This window comes from Anolis sagrei, chromosome 2 (genome assembly GCF_037176765.1).
Source record: "Anolis sagrei isolate rAnoSag1 chromosome 2, rAnoSag1.mat, whole genome shotgun sequence".
NCBI classification, from domain to species: Eukaryota; Metazoa; Chordata; class Lepidosauria; order Squamata; family Dactyloidae; genus Anolis; species Anolis sagrei.
Genome location: NC_090022.1, coordinates 175,281,404 through 175,307,105, shown reverse-complemented (window position 1 = coordinate 175,307,105; position 25,702 = coordinate 175,281,404). Strand labels below are relative to the sequence as shown.

At 42.7% G+C, this 25,702-nt stretch overlaps 3 protein-coding genes across 3 annotated transcripts in view; 1 reads left to right on the top strand and 2 right to left on the bottom strand.

Moving 5' to 3' along the window:
• The window catches only part of CCDC22 (coiled-coil domain containing 22), a 34,272-nt gene extending 25,987 nt beyond the window's left edge, over nucleotides 1–8,285 (top strand). Inside the window, exons 13-18 of the mRNA XM_060763225.2 lie at nucleotides 61–162; nucleotides 2,686–2,793; nucleotides 4,669–4,764; nucleotides 4,880–4,939; nucleotides 6,727–6,801; nucleotides 7,814–8,285. Coding sequence (XP_060619208.2) covers nucleotides 61–162; nucleotides 2,686–2,793; nucleotides 4,669–4,764; nucleotides 4,880–4,939; nucleotides 6,727–6,801; nucleotides 7,814–7,927 — 555 coding nt within the window. The 3' untranslated portion in view covers nucleotides 7,928–8,285. The remainder of the gene's footprint in view (nucleotides 1–60; nucleotides 163–2,685; nucleotides 2,794–4,668; nucleotides 4,765–4,879; nucleotides 4,940–6,726; nucleotides 6,802–7,813) is intronic.
• A 1,275-nt stretch (nucleotides 8,286–9,560) lies between these two features.
• On the bottom strand, nucleotides 9,561–15,548 carry FOXP3 (forkhead box P3). The gene is made up of 3 exons (XM_067465563.1): nucleotides 15,366–15,548; nucleotides 13,794–13,895; nucleotides 9,561–9,989 (listed from the first exon to the last, which is right to left on the bottom strand). The coding sequence occupies exons 1-3, from the start codon at nucleotides 15,426–15,428 to the stop codon at nucleotides 9,717–9,719; spliced, it is 438 nt and encodes a 145-aa protein (XP_067321664.1). The 5' UTR covers nucleotides 15,429–15,548; the 3' UTR covers nucleotides 9,561–9,716.
• Nucleotides 15,549–17,053: 1,505 nt separating this feature from the next.
• LOC132765473 (uncharacterized) lies at nucleotides 17,054–23,980 on the bottom strand. The gene is made up of 7 exons (XM_060759754.2): nucleotides 23,850–23,980; nucleotides 23,484–23,555; nucleotides 21,166–21,262; nucleotides 20,963–21,089; nucleotides 18,894–18,972; nucleotides 17,201–17,363; nucleotides 17,054–17,067 (listed from the first exon to the last, which is right to left on the bottom strand). The coding sequence occupies exons 1-7, from the start codon at nucleotides 23,967–23,969 to the stop codon at nucleotides 17,054–17,056; spliced, it is 672 nt and encodes a 223-aa protein (XP_060615737.2). The 5' UTR covers nucleotides 23,970–23,980.
• Between the last annotated feature and the right edge of the window lie 1,722 nt (nucleotides 23,981–25,702).

The following is a 25,702-nucleotide window of genomic DNA, read 5'->3' as shown; positions in this document are numbered from 1 at the left end:
AGATGTCCTCTTCCAGATGGGACAGGCTTGATCCCCTCTGTTCTTTGCTTCTCTTTGCAGCTGGAATCCTCCCGGCGCCTTTCTGAGATCAGGGAGCTGCACGAACGGATCCGGTCAGCTGCTGAGGAAGCTAAACGCAAGGATGATGTCTACAAGCAGCTGGTTGGTGATTTGTGTTGGGTGCCCATGCATGCAAGGCACAGTTCAGCATGCACAAGATGGCTACCATATTCCCTGTCCCCATTATTGTGGTTTTATAGAGGGCTATCAGAATATTTCTTTCTCAATTTTAATATTCTTTTACTCTTTCTAATGCCTAGCTAACATGGCTTGGATGAGATATTAAATAAATGCTCCTTTATTAGGTAGAATAAGGTCTAGATACTTTTGCTTGTTGCAGATTCATAGGATTTAAATATTCCTTGCATTTGACCCACGTTTGTTTGGGGTTTCTTTTGTCCTAGTGTGCTTAGTGGGCTGAGTCAAGCTTCAGTGTTCTGTGCACAAACTGACCCATGGAAAGCCTTGATATTGCATATTCACTTAGACCTACTGTTCCTTTAGAACCAGAAGGATCCTGACATAATTTACTTTACTTTCCATTAGAACCACGTCTTAAAACAAACCCTGCCCAGGTTCAAAACAAGCTAACGACAAATCTTAGCTTGTTTTGCCCACTTCAGCGCAATTTCTATAAGTGTACAGGTTCAAATGTTAACGGCAAACTAATTTTCCTTGATAATGGAATAAAACTTGGTTAGATTAAAGAAAATGGGAAATATGGTATTTGGTCAGGCTCAGTCCTATTTTCATGAGTAATTACATCTTGGCTTTAAATTATACATAAAATTGTCCAATATCATAGCCGGCCTCCATCTAGTTTATAGGAGCTCGCGGTGGAGCAGTGGGTTAAACCCCTGTGCCGGCAGGACTGAAGACCGACAGGTCACAGGTTTAAATCCAGGGAGGGGCAGGTGAGCTCCCTCTATCAGCTCTAGCTCCTCATGCAGGGACATGAGAGAAGCCTCCCACAAGGATGATAAAAACATCAAAAATCATCTGGGCGTCCCCTGGGCAACGTCCTTGCAGATGGCCAATTCTCTCATACCAGAAGCAACTTGCAGTTTTTCAAGTCGCTCCTGACATGAAAAAAAAAATTATCTTATGCACTTTCATGGAATGTTCCTTCTTTTAAAAATAAATCTCATGTGTTCCTGAGAGACTATTCAAGTAACCTGTCTGAAATGGTATGGCCTAGATCAGTGTTTCTCACCCTTCCTAATGCTGCAACTCCTTAACACAGTTTCTCATGTTGTGGTGACCCCTAACAATAAATGACTTTCCTTGCTACTCCATAACTGTAATTTTCTATTGTTTTAAATCGTAATGTAAATATCTGATATGCAGGATTTCATTCATTGGAACAAATTAGGCACAAATACTCAATACGCCCAAATTTGAATACTGGTGGAGTTGGGGGAGGGATTGATTTTGTCATTTGGGAGTTGTAGTTGCTGGGATTTATAGTTCACCTACAATCAAAGAGCATTTATAGTTCACCTACAATCAAAGAGCATTCTGAACTCCACCAATGATGAAATTGAACCAAACTTGGAGTAGTTTTGGAGTTGTATCCAGAAAGCACTGTGGACTTAAACAATGATGGATCTGGACCAAACTTGGCATGAATACTCAACATACCAAAATGTGAACACTGGTGGAGTTTGGGGGAAATAGACCTTGACATTTGAGAGTTGTAGTTGCTGGGATTTATAGTTCACCTACAATCAAAGAGTATTCTGAACCCTACTAACGATAGAGTTGGGCCAGACCTTCCACACAGAGCCCCCATGAACAACAGAAAATACTGTGTTTTCTGATGGTTTTTGCCAACCCTTCTGACATCCCCCTCAAGACCCCCCAGGGGTTCCGACCCCCAGGAACTCATTGCCCCAGGTTGAGAAGCACTGGTGACTGGCTCCTTGCAGACTCGGGCCCTGACTGCCTGGCTGAGGCAAGGCCCAGCAGAAACACCTGTTGCCTCCTGAGGCTGGGCCATAAAAGGAGGATGCCAGCAGAGGACCAGTCATACAGCACCATCCAAGATAGCCAAGAAGACCTTGGGTCATTGGTTCTCGGCCTGTGGGTCCAAAGGTGTTTTGGCCTGCAGCTCCCAGAAATCCCTGCCAATCTATTTCGATTTTTGGGAGTTGGGGGCCGGTGCATCTGGGGTCCCACAAATAGGGAGGCACTGCCTTAGGATCATGAGAGGGGAAGGGGGAGGCCCTGGTAGAGTGCTTAAAGGATTGGTCCAATGTGTTATTTGTGTATGGGGTTATTATGGTTTAATATGTTTAATGGTTTTACATGTTATTTATTTGCTTATTGTTTCTAGTGATTTTATGTTATGTTTTATATAATTTGTATAATGAGGCATTGAATTTTTGCTTAGATGTATGTTGTACACTGCTCTGAGTCCTCTGAGGGGTGAGAAGAGCGGGATAGAAATGAAGTGAGCAAATAAATAATAGGTGGAAATTTAGTGCCCAGGTGAGGAATAAGCTTCTGAGTTTCTCTGTACACAGTGAGCTAGAATTAAATCCTGTGTCTTCTGAAGAAGTCCTAGTATTTTTACCTGTTTCTTTATTTTGGCCAGTCCCATTCTGATTTTCATTCTGTCTGTAGCTTGTGGAGATGGAATCGCTTCCCAAGGATGTTTCCCGCTCTGCCTACACCCAGCGCATCTTGGAGATTGTCAGTAACATTCGGAAGCAGAAGGAGGAGATAACAAAGGTAGGAAACCCAAGACACCCGAGCAGTTCTTTCTTGAAAGATTGTGTGTGGAGTGGACATTACTCTTTGAGCTCTCACTCTCTATCTAGCATATTTCCAAAGAGGATACATCTCTATACATTTTCTATGTCCTCCTCGATTAATCCGTGTTAATGCCCAGTGGAAATCTTTCAGTTCAAAAGGATTGCTATTATCCACAGCTTCTTATTTCCATCATAAGTTCGGGAGCGTATGCCATGAGGATGCAGGAATCATACTGTATTTGAACCTCCCAAATGAAATGCAATGTTAACTGTGAAGGGGGCCATTAGAATTCATCTGTCCAAGAGGTATGAGTGACAAATGGTGGTTATCTCAAAAATAGTTGTAAGAGGACAGTAGAGCCTCAGTCTTTAGATTCTTTTATGCTTATGTAAATGTCTGGTCACCAAGGCATCACAAAGAGGGTGGCACCAAGCAGCGTTGGTCTCTTTTTATCTCGCCCAAGTTTTAAATTAGTTTTAATTAGTCTCTCTTTTAATCATTACATGCAGCCCGCCCATTGCCATTGTCAAGTTTTTCTAGCCATTGCTCTTTTTTTGGAATTAGGTCTGATTTCCAGAATCTTGCATATATTATACATGCCGCTTTGGTCATATATGTAAAAAGAATGTCCTTGTTTCTGTCTAATTTAAAGTCCTTATCTGTTAGTCCGAGTAGAAAATATTCTGGCTTCATTGGGAATTTTCTTTTTAAGATCTTTTGTATTTCTTCCTGGATTATTCGCCAGCATTTGGTGGCTTCAGTACAGGTCCACCACATATAGTAGAAACTTCCTGTATGTGAATGACACTTCCAGCAATTATTCTGGCAATTTTTGTACATTATGCTGATTTTCTGCAGGGAGATATACCACCTATGGAATATCTTCATCCAATTTTCTTTGAGATATGATGAATAGGTATATTTTAGCTTTTTCGTCCAGATTTGTTGCCATTCTTTTAGTTTTATTTGTCTGCCAATATTTTTAGCCCAATTTATCATACAGCTTTTAATACTTTCGGTTTCGGTTGCCCAGTCTAGAAGTTTATCATATATTTTTGTTATATTTTTTTATCTGTTTTTATCAATTGTTCCCATAAGTCCTCTTTATCATTAAAGCCATTCATATTATCTTGTTTGTATATGTCTTTTATTTGTAAATATTGAAGCCATGTTAAATTCTCGTATGTTTTATTTTATTATGATATTACTGTTTACTGTTTGCGTTTTCGGTTGTGTTTTGGTTTTATTTTTATTGTAATTTGTTGTTCGGGCTTGGCCTCATGTAAGCCGCTCTGAGTCCCCACTAGGGAGATGGTGGCGGGGTATAAATAAAGATTATTATTATTATTATTATTATTAATCACCAAGTGAAGATACTTCTCATTTAAAACCCTCCTACTAGATACATCCTACCTCTGTTCATGTCCAGCATTTATTTTTAAAGTTTTAACTACTACATTTGGCCCGGCCATAGGTTTTTAAATCTCTATGTGTTTTGTCTATATGTGAGTTATATTAATTGTATTGTTTATTTGTTTATTTCTTGTTTTTATTGATGTGTTGTTGGGCTTGGCCTCATGTAAGCTGCTCCGAGTTCCTTGGGGAGATGGTGGCGGGGTATAAATAAAGATTATTATTATTATTATTATTATTATTATTATGCTCAACTGTCTTGTGGGCCCCTCAAAGTGCCTGGCCATGCTGACCACCAAATACTTGTCCAAAACCTGGAACGCTGGTCATTGGATGTTTTACAGCTGCTTTTGTTATTAGGAAGTTTTTTCAAAGGTCTCTTTCATTGAAGCAATTTGCTTATCCATTCCTAGAACTTTGTTTTCTTTGCTTTGCCAGATCCTATCTGATACAAAGGAGCTCCAGAAGGAGATTAACAGCCTCACCGGGAAGCTTGACAGGACCTTTGCTGTCACTGATGAGCTGATCTTCAAGGTGTGAAGTCTGAAAACCAAACTTAATGAGATTAAAGGGGTCCTGGAGATTCACATTAGTTGGCCTTTTAGTCCTTAACTTTCCCTGTGTGTCTTTTCCTCATTACTTTCTGCAGGATGCCAAACGCGATGAGGCTGTGCGGAAGGCATATAAGTATTTAGCAGCCTTACATGAGGTGAGAGTTTTCCTAAGGCAATACAGTCAGCCCTCTGGCGTTAGAGACATAATGAAAAATGAGGAATTTTATACCTGAGGCAGGCATGTAGCCGGGGGGGGGGGGGGGGGGGGGGGGCTTGAGCGGCTTCAGACCCCCCTGAAATTCTCAGGGTGGTCCACGAGAAGGCCTTACTGGTACATTACTAAACTGTTATGTTTATTCATATCATGATCTGATCACCATGATCAATATATCCCGCATGCATGGGGGTATTGGGGTAACGATACAAAAGGTTTGCTAGGGTAGACCCTCTTTCACTTAGACTCAGCCGCCCCCCCCCCCCCCAAATCAAACTCAGCCCCCCCCCCCCTCCCAAATCAAAATCCTGGCTACGGGCTGACCTGAGGGTATACCTCTCTGGGAATTTCTAGGCCCTCCAGCATGACTCTGTAGTCAACTTCCACAAAAGTTGACTACAACGTCACATTGATGGACCTAGAGAGAGTATTTCAATCAAATCTGTGAATAACCAAGTCTGCAAACGTCCAGATGATATGAAACACCATATGCCCCTATACCAGCCCTCCAGAACCTTGAGATTTTCAGGGGAAGGCACTCTGAATCCCGCCACAATTGCAGCCTGGTTTGGTGAGGACGTGACAGAGGGCCTTCTCGGTGGCTGCTCCAACCTTCTGAAATTCTCTTCTGCTGGAGGTTAGACTGGCCCCCTTCCTTCTGTCCTTTTCAACAGCGGGTAAAGACAAGACCTTTTTTATTTAGACAACCTTTTAAAGTACAAGTTGGGGTGGCTTTGTTATGGGGCATGTTTTATATATATACTAGCCGTCCCTTGCCACGCGTTGCTGTGGCCCAGTCTGTGTTTTGTGTGTGTATATATGTGTATATTTGTGTATTTGTGTGTTCATATGCGTACATGTATATTGTGCATGTGTGTGTGTATGTATATGTGCATGTGTATATGTATATATGTGTGTATGTATATATATTTGTGTGTGTTTATGCATATGTATACGTGTGTGTATGAATATGTGCATATGTATGTGAGTGAATGTGTATATGTATATATGGTGTATTTTTAGGCTTTTTAAGTCTGTTCCGCTGGAGTTTTGTGTGTGCGCGTGTGTTTATGGGTGATGGACAGTCGTCAGACTGTTAGGTGTATTATGTCCAAATTTCGAGTCAATTCATCCAGTGGTTTTTAAGTTCTGTTAATCCCACAAACAAACATTACATTTTTATTTATATAGACTAGCCGTCCCCTGCCATGCATAGCTGTGGCCCACATGGGGGTTCTGTGTGGGAGGTTTGGCCCAATTCTATTGTTGGTGGGGTTCAGAATACTCTGTGATTGTAGGTGAACTATAAATCCCAGGAACTACAACTCCCAAATGACAAAATCAATTTTTTTGAGTGAAGGACATACATTGGGTTGTTAGGTGTTTTGTGTCCAAATTTGGTGTCAATTCGTCCAGTGGTTTTTGAGTTCTGTTAATCCCACAAATGAACATTACATTTTTATTTATATAGATATCAACATTTGTATGTTTTTAATTTATTTTAAAATGTATTATATGATTTTGCTTTTAGATTATATGGTAATTTTTTCAACTTGTTGTTTGTTGAAGCCAGCTTGAGTCTGAGTCAGAGTGAAAAGTGGGGTATAAATAAAATAAGCCCGCAAATGTGAAGGACCAATTATAATGACGTCAACCAGCCCCACTACCATGCACACCTTCCCCACTTACAAGCCTCTCAGTCGATGCTACTTCTTCTCTCTCTCATAGAATTGCAGCCAGCTGATCCAGACTATTGAAGACACAGGGACCATCCTACGGGAAATCCGAGACCTCGAGGAGCAGGTCAGACTCACCTCAAAGGATGGGCCACAAGGAATTATTGTGGTTCTTAAATCTATGGGTAGTGCTATCAATCATGCAGATGACAATAAAAATCAGATTCTTTTTGCAAATTCTAGGAATCTGCTCTGTAAAAGAAAAATGCCTGCCTCTTCTGCTTTACTATAATTTTCCTCTTGTAGGTTTTTTCGGGCTATATGGCCATGTTCTAGAGCAGTGGTTCTCAACCTTTCTAATGCCATGACCCCTAAATAAAGTTCCTCATGTTCTGGTAACCCCCAACCACATTTTCATTGTTACTTCATAATGGTAATGTTGCTACTCTTATGAAGCATAATTGAAATGATGCATTTTCATTATTACAGATTGAACATAATTAAAGCATAGTGATTGATCCCAAAAAAACAATGTTTGGGGAGTATGGGCAGTGGATGATGGGATTTGCAGTACCTTCAACTGATTCAGCTCTGACTTCCACATACCACTGAGACATCCACAACTTGGCACACAGAACCCGAATGCCCAACAGAAAAATACTGGAGGGGGCTGGATGGAATTGACAGTGATTTATGGAAGATATAGTTCACCTTCATACGGAGAGCACTGTGAACCGAAATGACTGCATTTGGACCAAATTTGGCACAAATACTCAATATGCCCAAGGTCGGAAGGAGGCGGGGGGCGGGCAGAAAAGGCTTCCTGAGCTGCAAGGCCCTAGGGGGGAAGCCATTTTGGAGGGGGCAGGGCCAACCAAGCCAGCTTCACGACCCCCCAAAAATGGCCCAACGACCCCCCTGGGGATCGCGACCCCCAGGTTGAGAACCACTGTTCTAGAGGCATTCTCTCCTGATGTTTCGCCTGCATCTATGACAAGTATCCTCAGAGGTAGTGAGGCAGGTGAAACGTCAGGAGAGAATGCCTCTAGAACATGGTCATATGTCCGAAAAAACCTACAACCACCTAGTGATTGAAAGCCTTTGACAATACAACTCTGTTGTCTTTCTGTCCTTTCCAGATTGAGAGTGAAACAAGCAAGAAAACGTTGAGCAATTATGAGAGGATCCTGGGCGATTACCAGGCCGTGAAACAGGAGAACGCAATACTGCTCAGCCGATCCCACGAGACGTGAAGATCTGTGTCCCAATGTGCAGCCACATGGTGCTTCTGGGGGCCTGGCCTCTCTCTCTCTCCCTTCATCCCCACTCGGCTGTGCCTCTTAACAAGAAAGAGCATGGGGAAAGAGTACTGTGTTCCTTCCTCTGGGCACTCTGGGCATTACGAGTTGCCTAAAACTGAGCCAAAGTGTGGCACTTTGGGGGGGGGGGGGGAGTGGATCCCTTGTGCTATTCTTATGAAACAGATTGTATATTGGAGAAGCAGATGCCAGGGCACAAGGTGCTGCTTCCTCCACTAACATTTCAAGCAAACTCCCAGTTTCTTTTCCTCTCCTTGGGATTCAACAATAAAATCACTTTTCTTTTCTTGTTCCTGAGTTTTTGTTTTTATTTTTGCATACTATTAGAGCTAATTGGCATTGGAATAACATAAATCTGAAGTAGATGAACAGTTTCAGGCTATCTTGGTTCCCAAATCCCCTTTCTCCAAATTCGATATCCTTCCAGTACTTCTGTTTCCGAAACAAGCATGGCAGGTTGTGTGCTGAGCTCAGAAAAATTGGTTTTGGGGGAGTACAATTCCCAGCATTTCCCAGTTAGCATGGATAGCGACCTTACTCCGTAAGGAATTCAGAGAGGTATTGTCCAAAGGGGTAATACTTTCAAGCTCTGGTTTTATGTTTGTGATGAGTTCAGCACTGCTACAGCTTCTTTGTAATATTGGCGAGCCATCTGAAAACAAACACATAGACTGGGTTGTTGTAGGTTTTTTCGGGCTATATGACCATGTTCTAGAGGCATTCTCTCCTGACGTTTCGCCTGCTTCTATGGCAAGCATCCTCAGAGGTAGTGAGATATGTTGGAACTAGGAAAAGGGGTTTATATATCTGTGGAATGACCAGGGTGGGACAAAGGACTCTTGTCTGCTGGAGCTAGGTGTGAATGTTTCAACGGACCACCTTGATTAGCATTTGATGGCCTGACAGTGCCTAGAGCAAACTTTTGTTGAGAGGTGATTAGACGTCCTTGTTAGTTTCCTCTCTGTTGTTGTGCTGTTGTAATTTTAGAGTTTTTTAATACTGGTAGCCAGATTTTGTTCATTTTCATGGTTTCTTCCTCTAATCACCTCTCAACAAAAGTTTACTCTAGGCACTGCCAGGCCATTATATGCTAATCAAGGTGGTCAGTTGAAACATTCACAACTAGCTCCAGCAGACAAGAGTCCTTTGTCTCACCCTGGTCATTCCACAGATATATAAACCCTTTTTCCTACTTCCAACAGACCTCACTACCTCTGAGGATGCTTGCCATAGATGCAGGCGAAACGTCAGGAGAGAATGCCTCTAGACCATGGCAATATAGCCCGAAAAAACCTACAACAACCCAAAAAGGGTTTATATATCTGTGGAATGACCAGGGTGGGACAAAGGACTCTTGTTTGCTGGAGCTAGGTGTGAATGTTTCAACTGACCACCTTGATTAGCATATAATGGCCTGGCAGTGCCTAGAGCAAACTTTTGTTGAGAGCTGATTAGATGTTTCTGATTGTTTACTCTCTGTTGTTTTGCTGTTGTAATTTTACATGAACACATTTTCCTAGTTCCAACAGACCTCACAACCTCTGAGGATGCTTGCCAAAGATGAAGGCGAAACGTCAGGAGAGAATGTCTCTAGAACATGGCCATATAGCCCGAAAAAAACCTACAACAACCCAGTGATTCCGGCCATGAAAGCCTTTGACAATACATTAAGCACATAGACCCTTACAAACCCTCTGAACTCTGCTTCAAGAGTTTCAGCTATTTAGCTCACAGTCCCTGCGGAAACAGAAGAGGGGATGGTGTGCTCTGGCCTGTAATGGTTGCTCCTTTCTGTTCTCAGCTGGGCTGTCCTCTCCCACGGCTGTCCAAAAAGCACCGCTGCTGCATGGCTCCCCAGAAATGGATGTGGGTAAGTGGAACAGCGCTGGCTCCTTCTCTTCTGATACTCAAACTCATCCACTGTCCACACGGCTCCCTTCATGTTCTCCACACGCACAAAGCATTTGTGCAAGCTGAGGTTGTGTCGAATGGCATTCTGTGGGTTAAGGAGAATCTGAGAAAGAGGACTATTGGTAAGACTGCCTCCCCCTGTATTACAGCTTGGAAAAGGTTACTTTTTCCAACTGAGCACAATTCAAAGTGCTGGATTTAGCCTATAAAGCCCTAAACCAGTGCTTCTCAACCTGGTGTCCCAGATGTTTTTGGCCTTCAACTCCCAGAAATCCTAACAGCTGGTTAACTGGCTGGGATTTCTGGGAGTTGTAGGCCAAAAACATCTGGGGACCCCAGCTTGAGAACCACTGCCCTAAACTATTCTGGCCCTGCCTATCGGGTCCAAATGTATCTCTCCTTACAATTGGATTTTAAGATCTTCTGGGGAGTGAGTTTTCTGGGCTGTAGAAGATCTTCTGTGGAGGCCCTGCTCTTGGTCCTGCCATCTTCAGGGACGAGAGACGGGGCCTTCTCAGTGGTGGCCCCTCGGCTGTGGAATGCCCTCCCCAGGGACATTAGATCGCCCCCCACCTTCTGAACGTTTCGTAAAAGAGTCAAAACCTGGCTATTTGAGCAGGCTTTCCCAAATGCAGTGTAGCAGAGAAACTCTGATCTCGGAATGGCTGGACAACGCGACTGGATAATAATTTGGTAATGAAATGCGGAGGATTTATTGTTTTATGATGTTTTTATTGATGTTATTATGTAGTGAATTTTTATGTATGTTTAAATGTTTTAGCTATTTTTATATTGTTACGGGCATCGAATTGTGCCATTCTGTAAACCGCTATGAGTCGTTCTGTAAACCACCATGAGGGTGGTCCATGCCTTAGTCACCTCCAGATTGGATTACTGTAATGCACTCTACATGGGGCTGCCCTTGAAAACGGCCCGGAAATTTCAGTTGGTACAACGGGCGGCAGCCAGGTTACTAACTGGTGCGACTTACAGGGAGCCGATAACCCCCCTGTTTAAGGAGCTCCATTGGCTGCGGTTCATTTTCCGGTCCCAATTCAAGGTGCAGGTTCTTACCTACAAAGCCATGAACGGTTTGGGACCCACCTACCTGCGTGACTGCATTTCTGTGTACAAACCCACATGATCTTTTTGATTATCTGGAGAGGCACTGCTCTCGCTCCCGCCTTCTTCACAGGCGCAATTGGTGGGGACGAGGGAGAGGGCCTTCTCGGTGGTGGCCCCCCAACTTTGGAACTCACATCCCAAGGACATCAGGCATGCCCCAACATTGGCAGTCTTTAGGAGGAGCTTGAAAACGTGGCTGTTCCAGTGTGCCTTCCCAGAATAAGGAAAAATTCCCAGCAATATGTCCTCAGAATGCACTTTACTATTGGTTTAGGTTGACTGTGCTCCCTCATTTCTTTTAAAACCCTATACCAGACATATCCTACCTTGTTCATGCCCAGCGTTTATTTTTTAAATTTTAAATTATTACATAGGTTTTTAAATCCTTGTGTGTATTGTTTATTGGTTATTGGTTATATCTGATTTATATCAATTGTATTGTATTTAATGTTTTTGTTTATTGCTTTGTTTTATTGATGTGTTATTAGGCTTGGCCTCATGTAAGCCGCTCCGAGTCCCTTGGGGAGATGGTGGCGGGGTAGAAATAAAGTTTTATTATTATTATATTACTAGCTATACCCGCCATGCTTTGCTGTGGCCAACCTTCCCTCTTTCTCTCCTTCTTTCCCTCCTTCCTTCACTCCCTCTTTCCTTACTTCCTTCCTGTCTTTCCTTCTCTTCTTCCTTCTCTATCTCTTTCCTTCCTCCCCCCTTTTTCTTTCTCTTCTGCTGTCTCTTTTCTTCCTTCTCTCTTTCCTTCCTTCCCTCTTTCTCTACATCTTCCCCCCTTCCTTCACTCCCACTTTCCTTCCTTCTTTCCCTTTTTCTTTCCTTCTCTCCTTCCTTCCTTCTCTAACTTTCCTTCCTTCCTCCTTTTTCTTTTCCTCCCTCTTTCTCTCCTTTCTTTCTTCCTTTGCTAGCTCTTTCCTTCCTTCTCTCTTTGCTTCCATGCTTCCTTCTTCCTTTCCTTCTTCCTTTCCTTTTTAGGGCGACTAAAATGATCAAGGGTCTGGAGAACAAGCCCTATGAGGAGCGGCTTAAGGAGCTGGGCATGTTTAGCCTGAAGAAGAGAAGGCTGAGAGGAGATATGATAGCCATGTATAAATATGTGAGAGGAAGCCACAGGGAGGAGGGAGCAAGCTTGTTTTCTGCTTCCTTGGAGACTAGGACGCGGAACAATGGCTTCAAACTACAAGAGAGGAGATTCCATCTGAACATTAGGAAGAACTTCCTGACTGTGAGAGCCGTTCAGCAGTGGAACTCTCTGCCCCGGAGTCTGGTGGAGGCTCCTTCTTTGGAAGCTTTTAAGCAGAGGCTGGATGGCCATCTGTCAGGGGTGATTTGAATGCAATATTCCTGCTTCTTGGCAGGGGGTTGGACTGGATGGCCCATGAGATCTCTTCCAACTCTTTGATTCTATGATTCTATTATTCTTTCTTTCCCTCCATCTTTCTTTTCTTTCTTTCTTTCTTTCTTTCTTTCTTTCTTTTTTTTCTCCCCTTCCCTCCCTCTTTCTTCCCTTTTTTTCTGTATTGTCATCTATCTTTTCATCATTTAGCTTTTTGGGGCTTTTTACATCTCTTCTGCTGTGTTTTTCAGTGTTTTTATGAGTGAAGTTCCTTAAAACACACATCTAGCCTGGCTCAGACTTGAGCCTTAAGTCTACTTGTCATGCCTATGTCTCCTTCCTTCCTCCTGTTCTGAACAAGCCTGGCCTTCAGTCCCCTTATATCATCTTCTGAAATGTTGCCCTTAACTTCTTTCGACAAGGTCTAAACATATAAGCATATAGCAGATTTGCTGTAGATACAAATAGGAACATGCTTAGTGACCACTACCTGTGTTCCAGGAAGCAGAATATAAAAGACTTGCTTTGTATTTGTCAGCTAAGTCCAGTAAGATCTACTCTGATTGACAGTAGCTCTTCAGACCAGGAGAAAAAACTCTCATAGGTATGGGTTGTTGTAGGTCTCATAGGTATGCTCATTTAGCAAAGGACCGTCTGCTTGATAACTATAAAGATCTTTAACACTGAATTGTTGGCATTTCAAATTGTGTCTTGAGCAAAAGAAAATCTAAACACTTATGAATATTCACCTTTACACATGTGTATAACTCTTCACCGGTCCCTTTGGGGAGAGGGGGCATGGTGTATATATATATATATATATATATATATATATATATAGTCGTGTCAGGAGCGACTTGAGAAACTGCAAGTCGCTTCTGTTGTGAGAGAATTGGCCGTCTGCAAGGACGTTGCCCAGGGGACACCCAGATGATTTGATGTTTTATCATCTCTCATGTCCCCGCATGAGGAGCTGGAGCTGATAGAAGAAGCTCATCCGCCTCTCCCCGGATTCGAACCTGCGACCTGTCGGTCTTCAGTCCTGCCAGCACAGGGGTTTAACCCACTGCGCCACCAGGGGCTCCAGGGTATAAATAAAGATTATTATTATTATTATTATTATTTCCCACACTTTCCATGGTATCGCTCTATCCTCTCTCACTCCCAATCTTGCTTCTCCACTTTGGTGTTTAAAAAGTTTTGTTTCCATGTATGTAAAATACATAGGGCTCTGTTTAACGGCTGAACTGGAGGATCCAGGCTCCCAATTTCAAGCAGAGACTTTTCACTCAGCAAGAGTTATCCCTCCTCCCCAATGCCTTGTCTCTACTATTATTATCTCTGTCTCCTACTTTAAGATGACTTTCCCTCCTCCCATCATTCCCCATTCCCCTCCTCCATACAAAACTCTCTTACCTTCCAGGTTGGGATGTGATGCCTGAAGTAGCCAAAGTTGTTGTTGAACCAGCGATAAATTTCATTCAGGCTGAGCTGTTTCTTGGGGGATTCTAGGATGGCCTGAATATCATAAATAATAGTGTTTGTTTGTTTATTTGTCGTGTCAGGGCAACCAGTCAATTATATTACATTTCTAACAGAACAAAGCAAACAAACAGACAAAATACAAAATTTGTGAGTTTGGTAGTTGATTAAATGTCTTTTGACCAGTAACTGGCCACTTGGAGTGCTTCCGGTGTTGCTTCAAGAAGGTCCTCCATTGTGCATGTGGCTCAGCTCAGGTTGCATTGCAGCAGGTGGTCTGTGGTTTGCTCCTCTCCGCACTCGCATGTCGAGGATTTCACTTTATGGCCCCATTTCTTGAGGTTGGCTCTGCATCTCGTGGTGCCAGAGCGCAGTCTGTTCAGTGCCTTCCAAGTGCCCAGTTTTCTGTGTACCCAGGGGGGAGTTTCTCATTTGGTATCAGCCATGGATTGAGGTTCTGGGTTTGAGCCTGCCACTTTTTGACTCTCACTTGCTGAGGTGTTCCAGTGAGTGTCTCTGTAGATCTTAGGAAACTATTTCTAGATTTAAGTCGTTGACGTGCTGGCTGATACCCAAACGGGATGAGCTGGAGATGTCTCTGCCTTGGTCCTTTCACTATTGGCTGCTACTTCCCGGCGGATGTCAGGTGGTGCAATACCGGCTAAGCAGTGTAATTTCTCCAGTGGTGTAGGGCGCAGACACCCCGTGATAATGCGGCATGTCTCATTATGTCTCATCCACTGTTTTAGTGTGGTGAGATGTGTTCCACACTGGGCATGCATACTCAGCAGCAGGGTAGCACAGCGCAAGGGCAGATGTCTTCACTGTATCTGGTTGTGATCCCCAGGTTGTGCCAGTCAGCTTTCGTATGATATTGTTTCTAGCACCCACTTTTTGTTTGATGTTCAGGCAGTGCTTCTTGTAGGTAAGAGCACGGTCCAGAGTGACTCCCAGGTATTTGGGTGTGCTGCAATGCTCCAGTGGGATTCCTTCCCAGGTAATCCTCAGAGCTCGGGATGCTTGTCTGTTTTTAAGATGAAAAGGATATGTCTGTGCTTTAGATGGATTAGGGATCAGCTGGTTTCCCCTGTAATAGGCAATAAGAGCACTAGAGCTTCGGAGAGCTTCTGTGCAACCACCCAAAAGCTCCCTGCTTGAGCGGTAATGGCACGATCATCAGCTTAGATGAAATTATCTGTCCCTTCTGGCAGTGGCTGGTCTTTTGTGTAAATGCTGAACATTCGTGGAGCAAGCACGCTCCCCTGAGGCAGGCCGTTCTTCTGTTTCCGCCATCTGCTTCTCTGGCCCTGGAACTCAACAAAAAAGCTCCTGTTTTGTAGCAGGTTTCCTATGAGGCTGGTGAGGTGGTAGTCCTTTGTGATATTATACATTTTTCTCAGAAGGAGGCGGTGCTTTACAGTATCAATAATACAGTAGGATGATGCAAATATAGTTGTGTGTGCTATTGACTTGGAGTTTGCTATTCCCTTTTTTGCAAGAACTTACCCAACCAATGAGGGCAGCATATGTGAAAGGTGGGCGAGCAGTAGTGCATCTGTAATATACCATGCTGGAGTTCCTTTCTGGGATGAGGAAAAAAGAGAATGGATGTGTTAGTAAGTGCAGTTTTTCTTCATTTGAGCTCGGCTGTCCCTTGTCTTGCCGGGGAGCTCATCCGCGCTCTTCCCAGATTCGAACCTGCGATTTGTCAGACTTCAATCCTGCCGGCACAAGGGTTTAACCCACTGCGCCACCGGGGGCTCCTTATTTGCAAATGAATTTAGTAGCAAAATAGAACTAACTTTGTATATTCAAGAAGATTTTCTTTATTAGTGAAGACAGAGCCATTTAGAATCTAGGTAGATCTTATGGTACCTCTGAAGTTAACTTATTTATTTGTTAAATTTATATCCCACCTTTTCCTCACATTTAGGCTTAATATTGTCCAAGTCTTTAAGAATATCTAGCATACCTCTAATAATGAGGAAAGGTATCATACACCACTATGAGCCAGTGTGATATAGTGGTTTGAACATTGGACTATGTCTCTGGAAACCAGGGTTGAAATCCACACTCAGTATGGAAACCCACAATGGCAAGTTACATTCTCTCATCCTCTGAGAAACAAACCTTATCTGCTAAAAGGAGATCAGAGTACATAGATCAGATTGGGGTGCAGTGTAGGGGAGACGAGGATAGTTGATGCATATATCTACGGCTTAGCTACATTGGTTTTAAGTTGACAAATTCCTATTTATTTGTATTCTATTTTAATAGGACCAGACGTATGTTATATGTTGTATGTTGTGTTTGCACTGTCTGTTTTTGATAAGGCCAACTGGCTAATCAATAAAAATTGTTGTTGTTTTTGTTGTTGTTGTTGAGAAACAAACCTTATCAAGAAAACCCTGTCATAGGATTTCCGTAAGTCAGAAACTACACACAACGACACACTCATACAGAACAAAGTGAATGCCATGAAGTAGTCTGAATTTTGGACTAGGGGTCTGGGATGTAAGAGTCTAAATCAGTGCCTAGCTATAGGAACTCAGTAGTTGACCTTGGACAAATCACATTCTCTATCAAAGAAAGAGACAATGGCAAACGTCTCCCATAACCTTGTCAAGAAAACCCTATGAGGGCGTCTTCCTAAGTTGAAGGCACATAAGGACATCAAAACACGTGTCACTGCAATTTACCATGATGGGATATTTATCCCGTATTATCAGTTAAGAATACATGACAATATATCATCTTTATCCATGAGATCTGCACCCACAGATTCAACAACCCATTTCTTGTTTGGAAAAAAAATCCAAAGAGCAGACTTTGATTTTGTCATTTTATATAAGGGACACCATTTTGTTAGGTCCCTGTACTCAATATCCTTGAGTACCCAAGGATATTGATAACTGGGAGTGAGGGATGAAACCAAACCCAGCAGATGCCAAAGTCGCACTGTATGTAGGGCCTGACATATGGACCTGGAGGTTTCCTGTCTGTATGGACTGAATTTTTCCTGTATTTCCCCTTTTCTCTCAAAAGCAGGCAACTCTCTTATGAACTTCACATGCCCGTATTTATTGGCTTCTGCCCCGGACTGGGTAACCTTGCATCTTGCATTCACCAATCGATTTCCAGAGCAAACAGAATTCCAATCACTAATGTCTATCAGTGAGTGGGATGTGTTGCATTCAATTGCTTGTTCCTGGAAGGGAGAACAAACAATTCTCTGCAAGCAGAAAAATATTATCCTTTTTGAAAATTCCTCTATGTATTTGTTGTATTCTCACAAGCATTCCATTATATATTTTTTTATCTTTATTTAGTGAATCACTTACCTGCACTATTGTGGTTTTCATGGTGATTAGAAAAGTAAATCTCATTCCTTGGGTCCTTGCTTTGATGCGGAAGAATTAGTCCTGGTGCACACAGATGCTGCGAGTGGGAACTGGATGCTAGTTCGGCTCGCATAACACTCAGTCTCTGCTTCTCTTGTGTCAGCTAGATCATGGAGATGAAGACAGAAGAATACAATACAGGTTCTAAAATCTAGGTTATGGAACCACTTTCTTCTCAATGGGGAAATTTAATTTCAGGGGAATTGTCAAGGGTTGCTTTCAGTGCTTTCCACTGATGTGTTGCCAAAAATGCCAACTTATGTTAGAGTTCTTATCACCAGAAACTAAGCTTTAGAAGAAACATTTTAAGGATAGAGAAACCTTCAAAGGCTGGGAAGAAATTGCCAAATGAGGCTGTTATTGTGAAAGAGAATGTGATTTTCTGCTCAGGCTTGGGCCTGAGACTCTGAAGTTCTTGATGCTTGATCTAAATGTACCACCACGTTGCAAAACACATTTGAGACTAAGAGAAAGAAGTTGGAACATAAGCTTTCACCTCAGATAGTTAGTAGACTCAAGTCTATGAAAGCTGATGCTACAGTCTCTTCTCTCAGTCTCAAAGTTATCACAACATCTCTTTTTATACTGATACTAGCTGTACCCAGCCACGCGTAGCTGTGGCCATCAGAAAACAGAGGATTTGCAGACATGAAGCAATCTTGCCTAGGGAACTCCTCCCACCAAAGGTTTCCTGCTGGCTAGAAGAAGCCAGGCTGTTAAGGTGCAAGGTGGTATGGAAAATAAAGTAATGAGAAGCAACCATTGAAGCTGCAAGGCTCTTCAGTTATATTCATGCTGGCCAAAACACTCAAAAAGCTCTCTTTGAAACAGAGGCTGGGTGGCCATCTGTTGGGGGTGCTTTGAATGTGATTTTCCTGCTTCTTCACAGAATGGGGTTGGCCTGGATGACCCACCAGGTGTCTCCCAACTCTAGGACTCTCCAATTCTATATTCTTCTCTTCCCTTCACCAGTTTCCCTCTTTCTTTCTTTCTTTCTTTCTTTCTTTCTTTCTTTCTTTCTTCCTTCCTTCCCTGCCTCTTCCCTTCCTTTCCTCTCCCATCCCCACCTCCTTTCCCTTTCTTCCTCTTTCCTTCCTTCTACCTTTCCTTCCATTCATAATCTTCTCTTCACCAATCCTTTTCTTCCTTTCTTCTCTCCTTTCCCTTTCTTTCCTCTCCTTCCTCCAGGACAGTGTGTAAGGGTTTTTAAGGGTTTTTTGGGGGGTGATGAAAGGGGAGATGTGGAGCCCAAGTGGGAGAGTTACTGGCCTTCTCATGGTTCGTATCCTCCCTTCACCCAATGGGGGGGGGGGTGCGGCTGCTCCTGCAGTCAGGCTTGTCTTGCAATCCTCTAGTCTTGGGGAAGAGTTGCCTGGTAGCCACGTGGGCCTCATGGAGTCGCTGTGGTGGCTCCAGCTGCTGCCGGGGCTTGCCTCGCCAAGCCCCCACCCCTCCGTTGGGACAGGCCTTCTCCTTCCTTCCCTCTTCCCATTCCTCAATCCCTCCCCTTCTGGTAAATGGCCTTTGCCATTTTAGTTACTGCCATGAGACCATTTGGACCTGATATCAGAATACCTTGCACGGCTTTTTCCTTGGTATTCCTTTCTTCTTCCCCAGGTGAAGTTGTCCTTACCTGATCCTCTAACTTGCGCACCAGCTCCTCTTGCATCTGCCATTCAACATGGCCACTTCTGCGCTCCCTGCCAGTAGATCTGCAAGAAAAGCCAGGGGTTGGTTGGGAAAATCCCAAGTACCTGTTTGCAAACATGGTCCCTCAGCAGTTGCCACCTTGTGTAAGACACAAAGAACTTGAATCTTCCCATTAGGCACATAATGTAATTGTATCAACCAGCTTGGAACAATGACACCAACAACGTCTACTGGTCGAGATGGTTATATACTGTTATCACATGCATTTTCAGAAGCAGCATGCTTCTTTATATCAGTCAGATAGGGAGAAGGAGAGAGGTAAAATACAGCTGTACTCATGTCCTGTGAGTAAAGTTCACAGAGGCACCTAGTTGGTCATTTTGATGACAAAATGTTGGACTAAATATGACTTCAGTCTGACTTAACAAAGCTTTTTTGATGTTCACATGAAACTGAAATTGACTGTCTTCCTTCAAAGAAGTTTTATTTCCACTTCTGTTGGGTGTGCTTTGGTTATATATTCCAGTGTGGTGGGGGTTAGTTGGATGGCCTTAGTGGTGCCTTCCAATTTTATGATTCTATAAAGTTCTGCTTAGTTGCCAAGATCGGACAAAATCCTGTCTGATCTTGGAAACTATGCAGGTTCAATCCTGGTCAGAACCTGGATGAGAGACTACCAACTAATACCAACTGCTGTAACTATGTATATTTCAGAGGAAAGAACTGGGAAAAACCCCTCTGAGTACATATTTTATTTATTTATTTACAGCTTTTATATTCCGCCCTTCTCACCCCGCAGGAGACTCAGGGTGGATTACAGTGTAAACATATATGGCAAACATTCAATGCCAATTTTGACATACAACATATACAGACATAGACAGAGGCTATTTAACTTTTTCTGGCCGCCAGGGGAGCTGTCGCTTTCATCGTCCATCTGCGACACTGATGAAGTACTTCTGCATTCCCCACATGGTTTTTGCTGGAGTGCTTGCTGGAGTCTTTTTTTTAATGGCCTCATAAATTAGTTAATTTAGCCTCCCCACACTTTAAGGTGGTACCTAATTTTCCTACTTGACAGATGCAACTGTCTTTCAGGTTGCAAAGGTCAACAACAGGCTACACAATTGGTTGGAAACCCACTCCAACCCGGGCTGGCTTCAAACTCATGACCTTTTGGTCAGAGCGATCTTAATGCAGCTGACACTCAGCCAGCTGTGCCACAATCCCGGTACATACACATACACAAAGTACAATGAGACAGTCATAATTATTTAACCTAGCTTTATTTGTTTTCCCTCTCCCTTGCAGGTTAAATATTTTCAATTGTTTCATTCTATTCTGTCCTCAGTCTTTCATTCTTCTAGATCTAGATCCAAACTTTAAAGGTAAAGGTTTCCCCTGACATTAAGTCTAGTCGTGTCCAACTCTGGGGGTTGGTGCTCATCTCCATTTCTAAGCCGAAGAGACAGCGTTGTCCATAGACACTTCCAAGGTCATGTGGCTGGCATGACTGCATGGAGCGCCGTTATCTTCCCGCCGGAGCAGTACCTATTGATCTACTCACATTTGCATGTTTTCGAACTGCTAGGTTAGCAGAAGCTGAGGCTAATAGCGGGAGCTCGCCCCACTCCCCAAATTTGAACCGGTGACTTTTCGGTCAGCAAGTTCAGCAACTCAGCGGTTTAATCCACTGTGCCACCGGGGGCTCCAAACTTTAGGGATCAAAATATCCATCAAATTTATTTATTTTCCTCCTATGGCCCCTGGCATCTGCTGCCTTTCTCTGCCTAATGGTAGAATTAGCCTGGGATCCAGATTCAAATATCAATAAAATAACTTTGTTTGTAAACAACTCAAAAATAAATGCTAGAGAACTTCTAGAAAATCTTATGAAAACTCCTGAGAACAGCTACAGTAATGAAACAAAGAGCAGTAGGTTATGCAGTCCCTTACTGAAAAGTTTGGGTACTTTTGAAAGGCAGCTGGAGCCTTTGTTACAAGAGAGCCCAATTTAAGCAGGGAAATAGAGAAGGAGGTCTGTCTGCTCACCTTTCCACATTACTATGGAGGTAAGGGGTGGTGTCCACAACTAACTGCTTCCCAGGTGACCTCTCTTTGGAGTAGGCTGCAGGGAGACTGTCTTGGTGAGTCCGTTCCCATTTTTCAGTATTGATCCCTGCAAAAAAGCCAGGTCATGATGGGTAAGCAGCCATGCTGACCAATGTCACCTTTTCTCCCCTGTTTTTACTTACAGGAGGATGGTGTAAAGCCTGAGTTTGCTGGTGGGACCTCCTGTGGTAATGGCTCGGAACGAAGAGGTATTTGTTGACATCCGCCTGTGAAGATGATCTAAGAGGAATAAAGGGGAAAGTGATTTTCATCTGCTGACTCTTTAATTCAGGCTAAACAAATTGTTTACAGGAAGGTTGTTATATTATTTACTCGAGGAGACGCACAATGCAAAAGTTCTATTTAGAGCCAAAGTATACAATTATACCTTTTTCAGCTTATATTATATGAGTAAATGGGACCCATGTATCCTATACAGCAGGGGTCCTCAAACTTTTTGAACAGAGGGCCAGGTCACAGTCCCTCAAACTGTTCGAGGGCCAGATTATAATTTTTAAAAAACATGAATGAATTCCTATGCACACTGCACATATCTTATTTGTGGTGCAAAAAACACTTTAAATCCATTTTAACAAATATAATCTCATTAGTATTTCAGTGGAAAGTGTAGACCTGCTTTTGGCTGATGAGATAGGATTGTTGTTGTTGTTGTTGATGATGTGTGCTTTCAAGTGGTTTCAGACTTAGGTTGACCCTGAGCGAGGGCCAGGTAAATGACCTTGGAGGGCCGTATCCGGCCCCTGGGCCTTAATTTGAGGACCCCTGCTTTAAAAATTATCTTCAGGCCATTTTCTTAAGGTATGCATGAAACATATGTCTCCTGCATATGCCATCACTTGGGGACCCCTCCCCCCCAGCACTAACTGCCTCTCTGGGCCAAAGTGAAGGGGGGGGGGGCAGGGGACAGTTCCGCCTTGTCTCCTGTGCTATTCTAATAATATAATATAATATAATATAATATATATTGTATATACATATAATATTTATAATATTATAATGTAATGCAATGTAATAGTAATAATAATAATATGGTATTATAATTATATATTATAATATAATGTAATATTACTAATAATATTACAGTATAATTGATATAGTACAATATAGCAATACTTAAAATTGATATTGTACTATGCTAATAATATATTGTATGGTATATATACCTTGTAAGCCGCTTTGAGTCCCCTTCGAGGTGAGAAGGGCGGCATATAAATGTCGCAAATAAATAAATAAATAATAAACACATAATAATAAATAATAAAACTTTATTTATACCCCACCACCATCTCCCTGAAGGGACTCGGGGTGGCTAACATGAGGCCAAGCCCAAACGAATTACAATGGAGCAAAATACATATAAACAAGACAATGACATCAAATAAAATGCTTAGTGAAAACATAGTAAAATAAAATAAAAAAACATAATAAAAACAAATGATAACATGGTAATAGAATTAGACAAAGAGAGTGATTTAGATTTGAGTCCCATCTCCAAGATCTCTCATTAAATATATGCAGATATCTCAGAATTTTAATAAAATCCAAAATCCCACACATATTTGGTCCAAGCACTTTGGATAAGAATTACTCAGTGTGTATTGCAGGGGTCCTTGAACTAAGGCCCAGGGGCTGGATACGACCCTCAAAGGTCATTTACCTGGCCCTTATTCAGGGTCAACCTAAGTCTGAAATGACTTGAAAGCACACAACAACAACAATCCTACCTCATCAGCCAAAAGCAAGTCCACACTTCCCACTGAAATACTAATAAGATTATATTTGTTAAAATTGTTTTAAAGTGTTTTTTGCACCACAAATAAGATATGTGCAGTGTGTTAAAATTGTTCTTCATTTTAATTACTGTATTTTTAAAGTGGTTTTTGCACTACAAATAAGATATGTGCAGTGTGCATAGGAATTCATTCATTATTTTTCAAATTATAATCCGGCCCTCCAACAGTTTGACGGACTGTGACTAGGCCTTCTGTTTAAAAAGTTTGAGGACCCCTGTTTTAAAGCATTGTGCATGAATAAAGTTTGCATACACTAAACTATCAGAAAATAAAGGTGTCAGTTTCTCAGCCCCACATGAAGACAAATTGAAATTTTGGAGCATTTCAAACATCTGCAGGAGAAATACTCAACCTGTATTTTATGATCCATGCCATAGCTTTTCCTTTATATTATTTTAATTATTTTAAGAACTGAGAGATGATGGCTACTAAAGAAGTGGCTTAGAAAATTTAAAATAAATTATAGATTCCTAACTAAAACCTTGGAATTCCAAATTTTGGTAGTAATATATAAACTTGTTTCTGCATGTCAGGGGTTTGGACTGGATGGCCCTTAGGTTCTCTTCCAACTCTGTGCTTTGATTATTTATACATAATTATTTATACACTTCCTTAAATTCTTGGCGTATTTTGGTTCCTGGGAATACCTGTTGAGTTGGCATTACTTGGTTCTGTTTGTTTTGAGAAGAACTGATGGTCCTTGGTTGGCTCAGAGTCATCTGGAAAACAGGAAAAGAGCAAAGCAATTATTTTGAAACAACATAGCTGGATCCATCATTTTATAGGCCTTTGGGTATCCTGGTCCTCCTAAATATTGGGTAGGTATTGATACAAGGGGATAGAAAATCTGATCTGGAATCAAGGCCAAAAGAGAAGCAGAGAAGGAGGGCAGAGAACAGGATTTGGGGGTTTAGAAGGCTGTTTGGTCTCATTGCCTGACCCTAACAGGCATTTGACATTTGTCAAGGGTGCCCCCCCCCCCCCCCCATCAAATGTCATGCCTTGGGACTTACTTGCTCCTTGCACGGCCCAGCACATATCAGGACGGATGGGCGGTTCTGGGTACCTCTTCTCGGGGAGGAATGCAGTATGTTCTTGGAAACTGGAGAAGAGGGTGGCTTGGAACCAGGCATCGAGAAAGTGGGGATGTCTGGAATAAAATGTTATCAAACTAAATTAAAATTTTATACTTCTCAGGTCTGTTATTCTACCCCACCCAAAACAGAGTCACAACCAGATGACCTTGAAAGGTATCCCGGCTCCCTACCCCCACTCTGAAATTCCCCAAAATTCCAATCCTAATCATGCCCCATTTACCCACTAAGTGTGCATAAGTTTTACACATCTGTCTGACTCTCATGTTCACAATAACTTACTTACTTACTTAGGCGATCCCTCGTTGTCCGAGTAGGATAGTCTTCCAAAACCAGTGTACTGTCGGTGGGTCTGTTGGTGACTGTGGAGCCCTATTCCTGATCTGCATCTTCTCTCGCAGTGAGGGCATCAGTTTTCAGGTGGAAGGCGGTCCCGGTCAGCGTTGGCTTGACACACCTTCCTCTTGGCACGTTTCTCTCTTTCGCCCTCCATTCATATCTCTTCGAATTCTACAGCACTGCTGGTCACAGCTGACTTCCAGCTGGAGTGCTCAAGGGCCAGGGCTTCCCAGTTCTCAGTGTCTATGCCGCAGTTTTTAAGGTTGGCTTTGAGCCCGTCTTTAAATCTCTTTTCCTGCCCTCCAACATTCCATTTTCTTTCTTGAGTTCAGAGTAGAGCAACTGCTTTGGGAGATGGTCGTTGGGCATCTGGACAACGTGGCAGGTCCAGCGAAGTTGATGGCAAAGGATCATCGCTTCAATGTTGGTGGTCTTTGCTTCTTTCAGCACGCTGGCATTTGTCTGCTTGTCTGCGTGGTGTTTTAGCATGGTGAGATGTGTTCCACACTGGGCATGCATACTCAGCAGCAGAGTAGCATAGCGCAAGGGCAGATGTCTTCACTGTGTCTGGTTGTGATCTCCAGGTTGTCCCAGTCAGCTTTCGTATGATATTGTTTCTAGCACCCACTTTTTGCTTGATATTCATGCAGTACTTCTTGTAGGTCAGAGAACGGTCCAGGGTGACTCCTAGGTATTTGGGTGTGCTGCAATGATCCAGTGGGATTCCTTCCCAGGTAATCCTCAGAGCTCGGGATGCTTGTCTGTTCTTAAGGTGAAAGGCACATGTCTGTCTTTTAGATGGATTGGGGATCAGCTGGTTTTCCCTGTAATAGGCGGTAAGAGCACCTAGAGCTTTGGAGAGCTTCTGTTCAACCATCTCAAAGCTCCCTGCTTGAGCGGTAATGGCACGATCATCATTAAAATTATATTAGGTTACTGCATTGAGTTTCTGGGAAAAGGAGCTGTAATGTTGTAACTTTGCCAGTGACAGTGCTGTACATCCAAATAATGAATTGGTATATAGAGGGTTAAAGGAGACATCGAAGCTCAATCTGGAAAGGCTGTCTGGGAGTTGTAGGCAATCCTCCCAAGGGAAATGACAGCGGGTGGCACAGGAAACTATGCAAGGCATGCTAGGAATTGTAGTTCGAGTCTGATCCACATTTGCGTGACAGCTCAAATGAGGGTGAGGAAGGATGCCAAAAATCCATTAAAAATCCAAAATCTGGTGTAATTCTCAAACTAGGACAATGTCAAAGCCACAAAATATGTCAACAAAGATCTCTCCTTCCTTTAAAATCCTAAAGTTTTCCTTGTCTATAGAAAGAGAACAGTATCATCCTGGTCTAGCATCCAGAATGTCTTTTTCTTATGTCTTATGGCCAGACAAGCTTGCAATTTCCCAGGTGACGTCATGGCTGACTGGTGAGAAC

Coding starts and splice junctions, on each gene's coding strand:
- FOXP3 (XM_067465563.1), bottom strand. CDS start 15,428: ATGGTATATTACAGATGCACTACTGCTCGCCCACCTTTCACATATGCT. Junction 13,896..15,365: donor ATGCTGCCCTCATTGGTTGG/GTAAGTTCTTGC, acceptor TATGATATTCAG/GCCATCCTAGAATCCCCCAA. Junction 9,990..13,793: donor ATCACATCCCAACCTGGAAG/GTAAGAGAGTTT, acceptor CTTAACCCACAG/AATGCCATTCGACACAACCT.
- LOC132765473 (XM_060759754.2), bottom strand. CDS start 23,969: ATGCCTGGTTCCAAGCCACCCTCTTCTCCAGTTTCCAAGAACATACTG. Junction 21,263..23,483: donor AAGTAATGCCAACTCAACAG/GTATTCCCAGGA, acceptor TATTCCTCTTAG/ATCATCTTCACAGGCGGATG. Junction 18,973..20,962: donor CTCCATAGTAATGTGGAAAG/GTGAGCAGACAG, acceptor CTTTTCTTGCAG/ATCTACTGGCAGGGAGCGCA.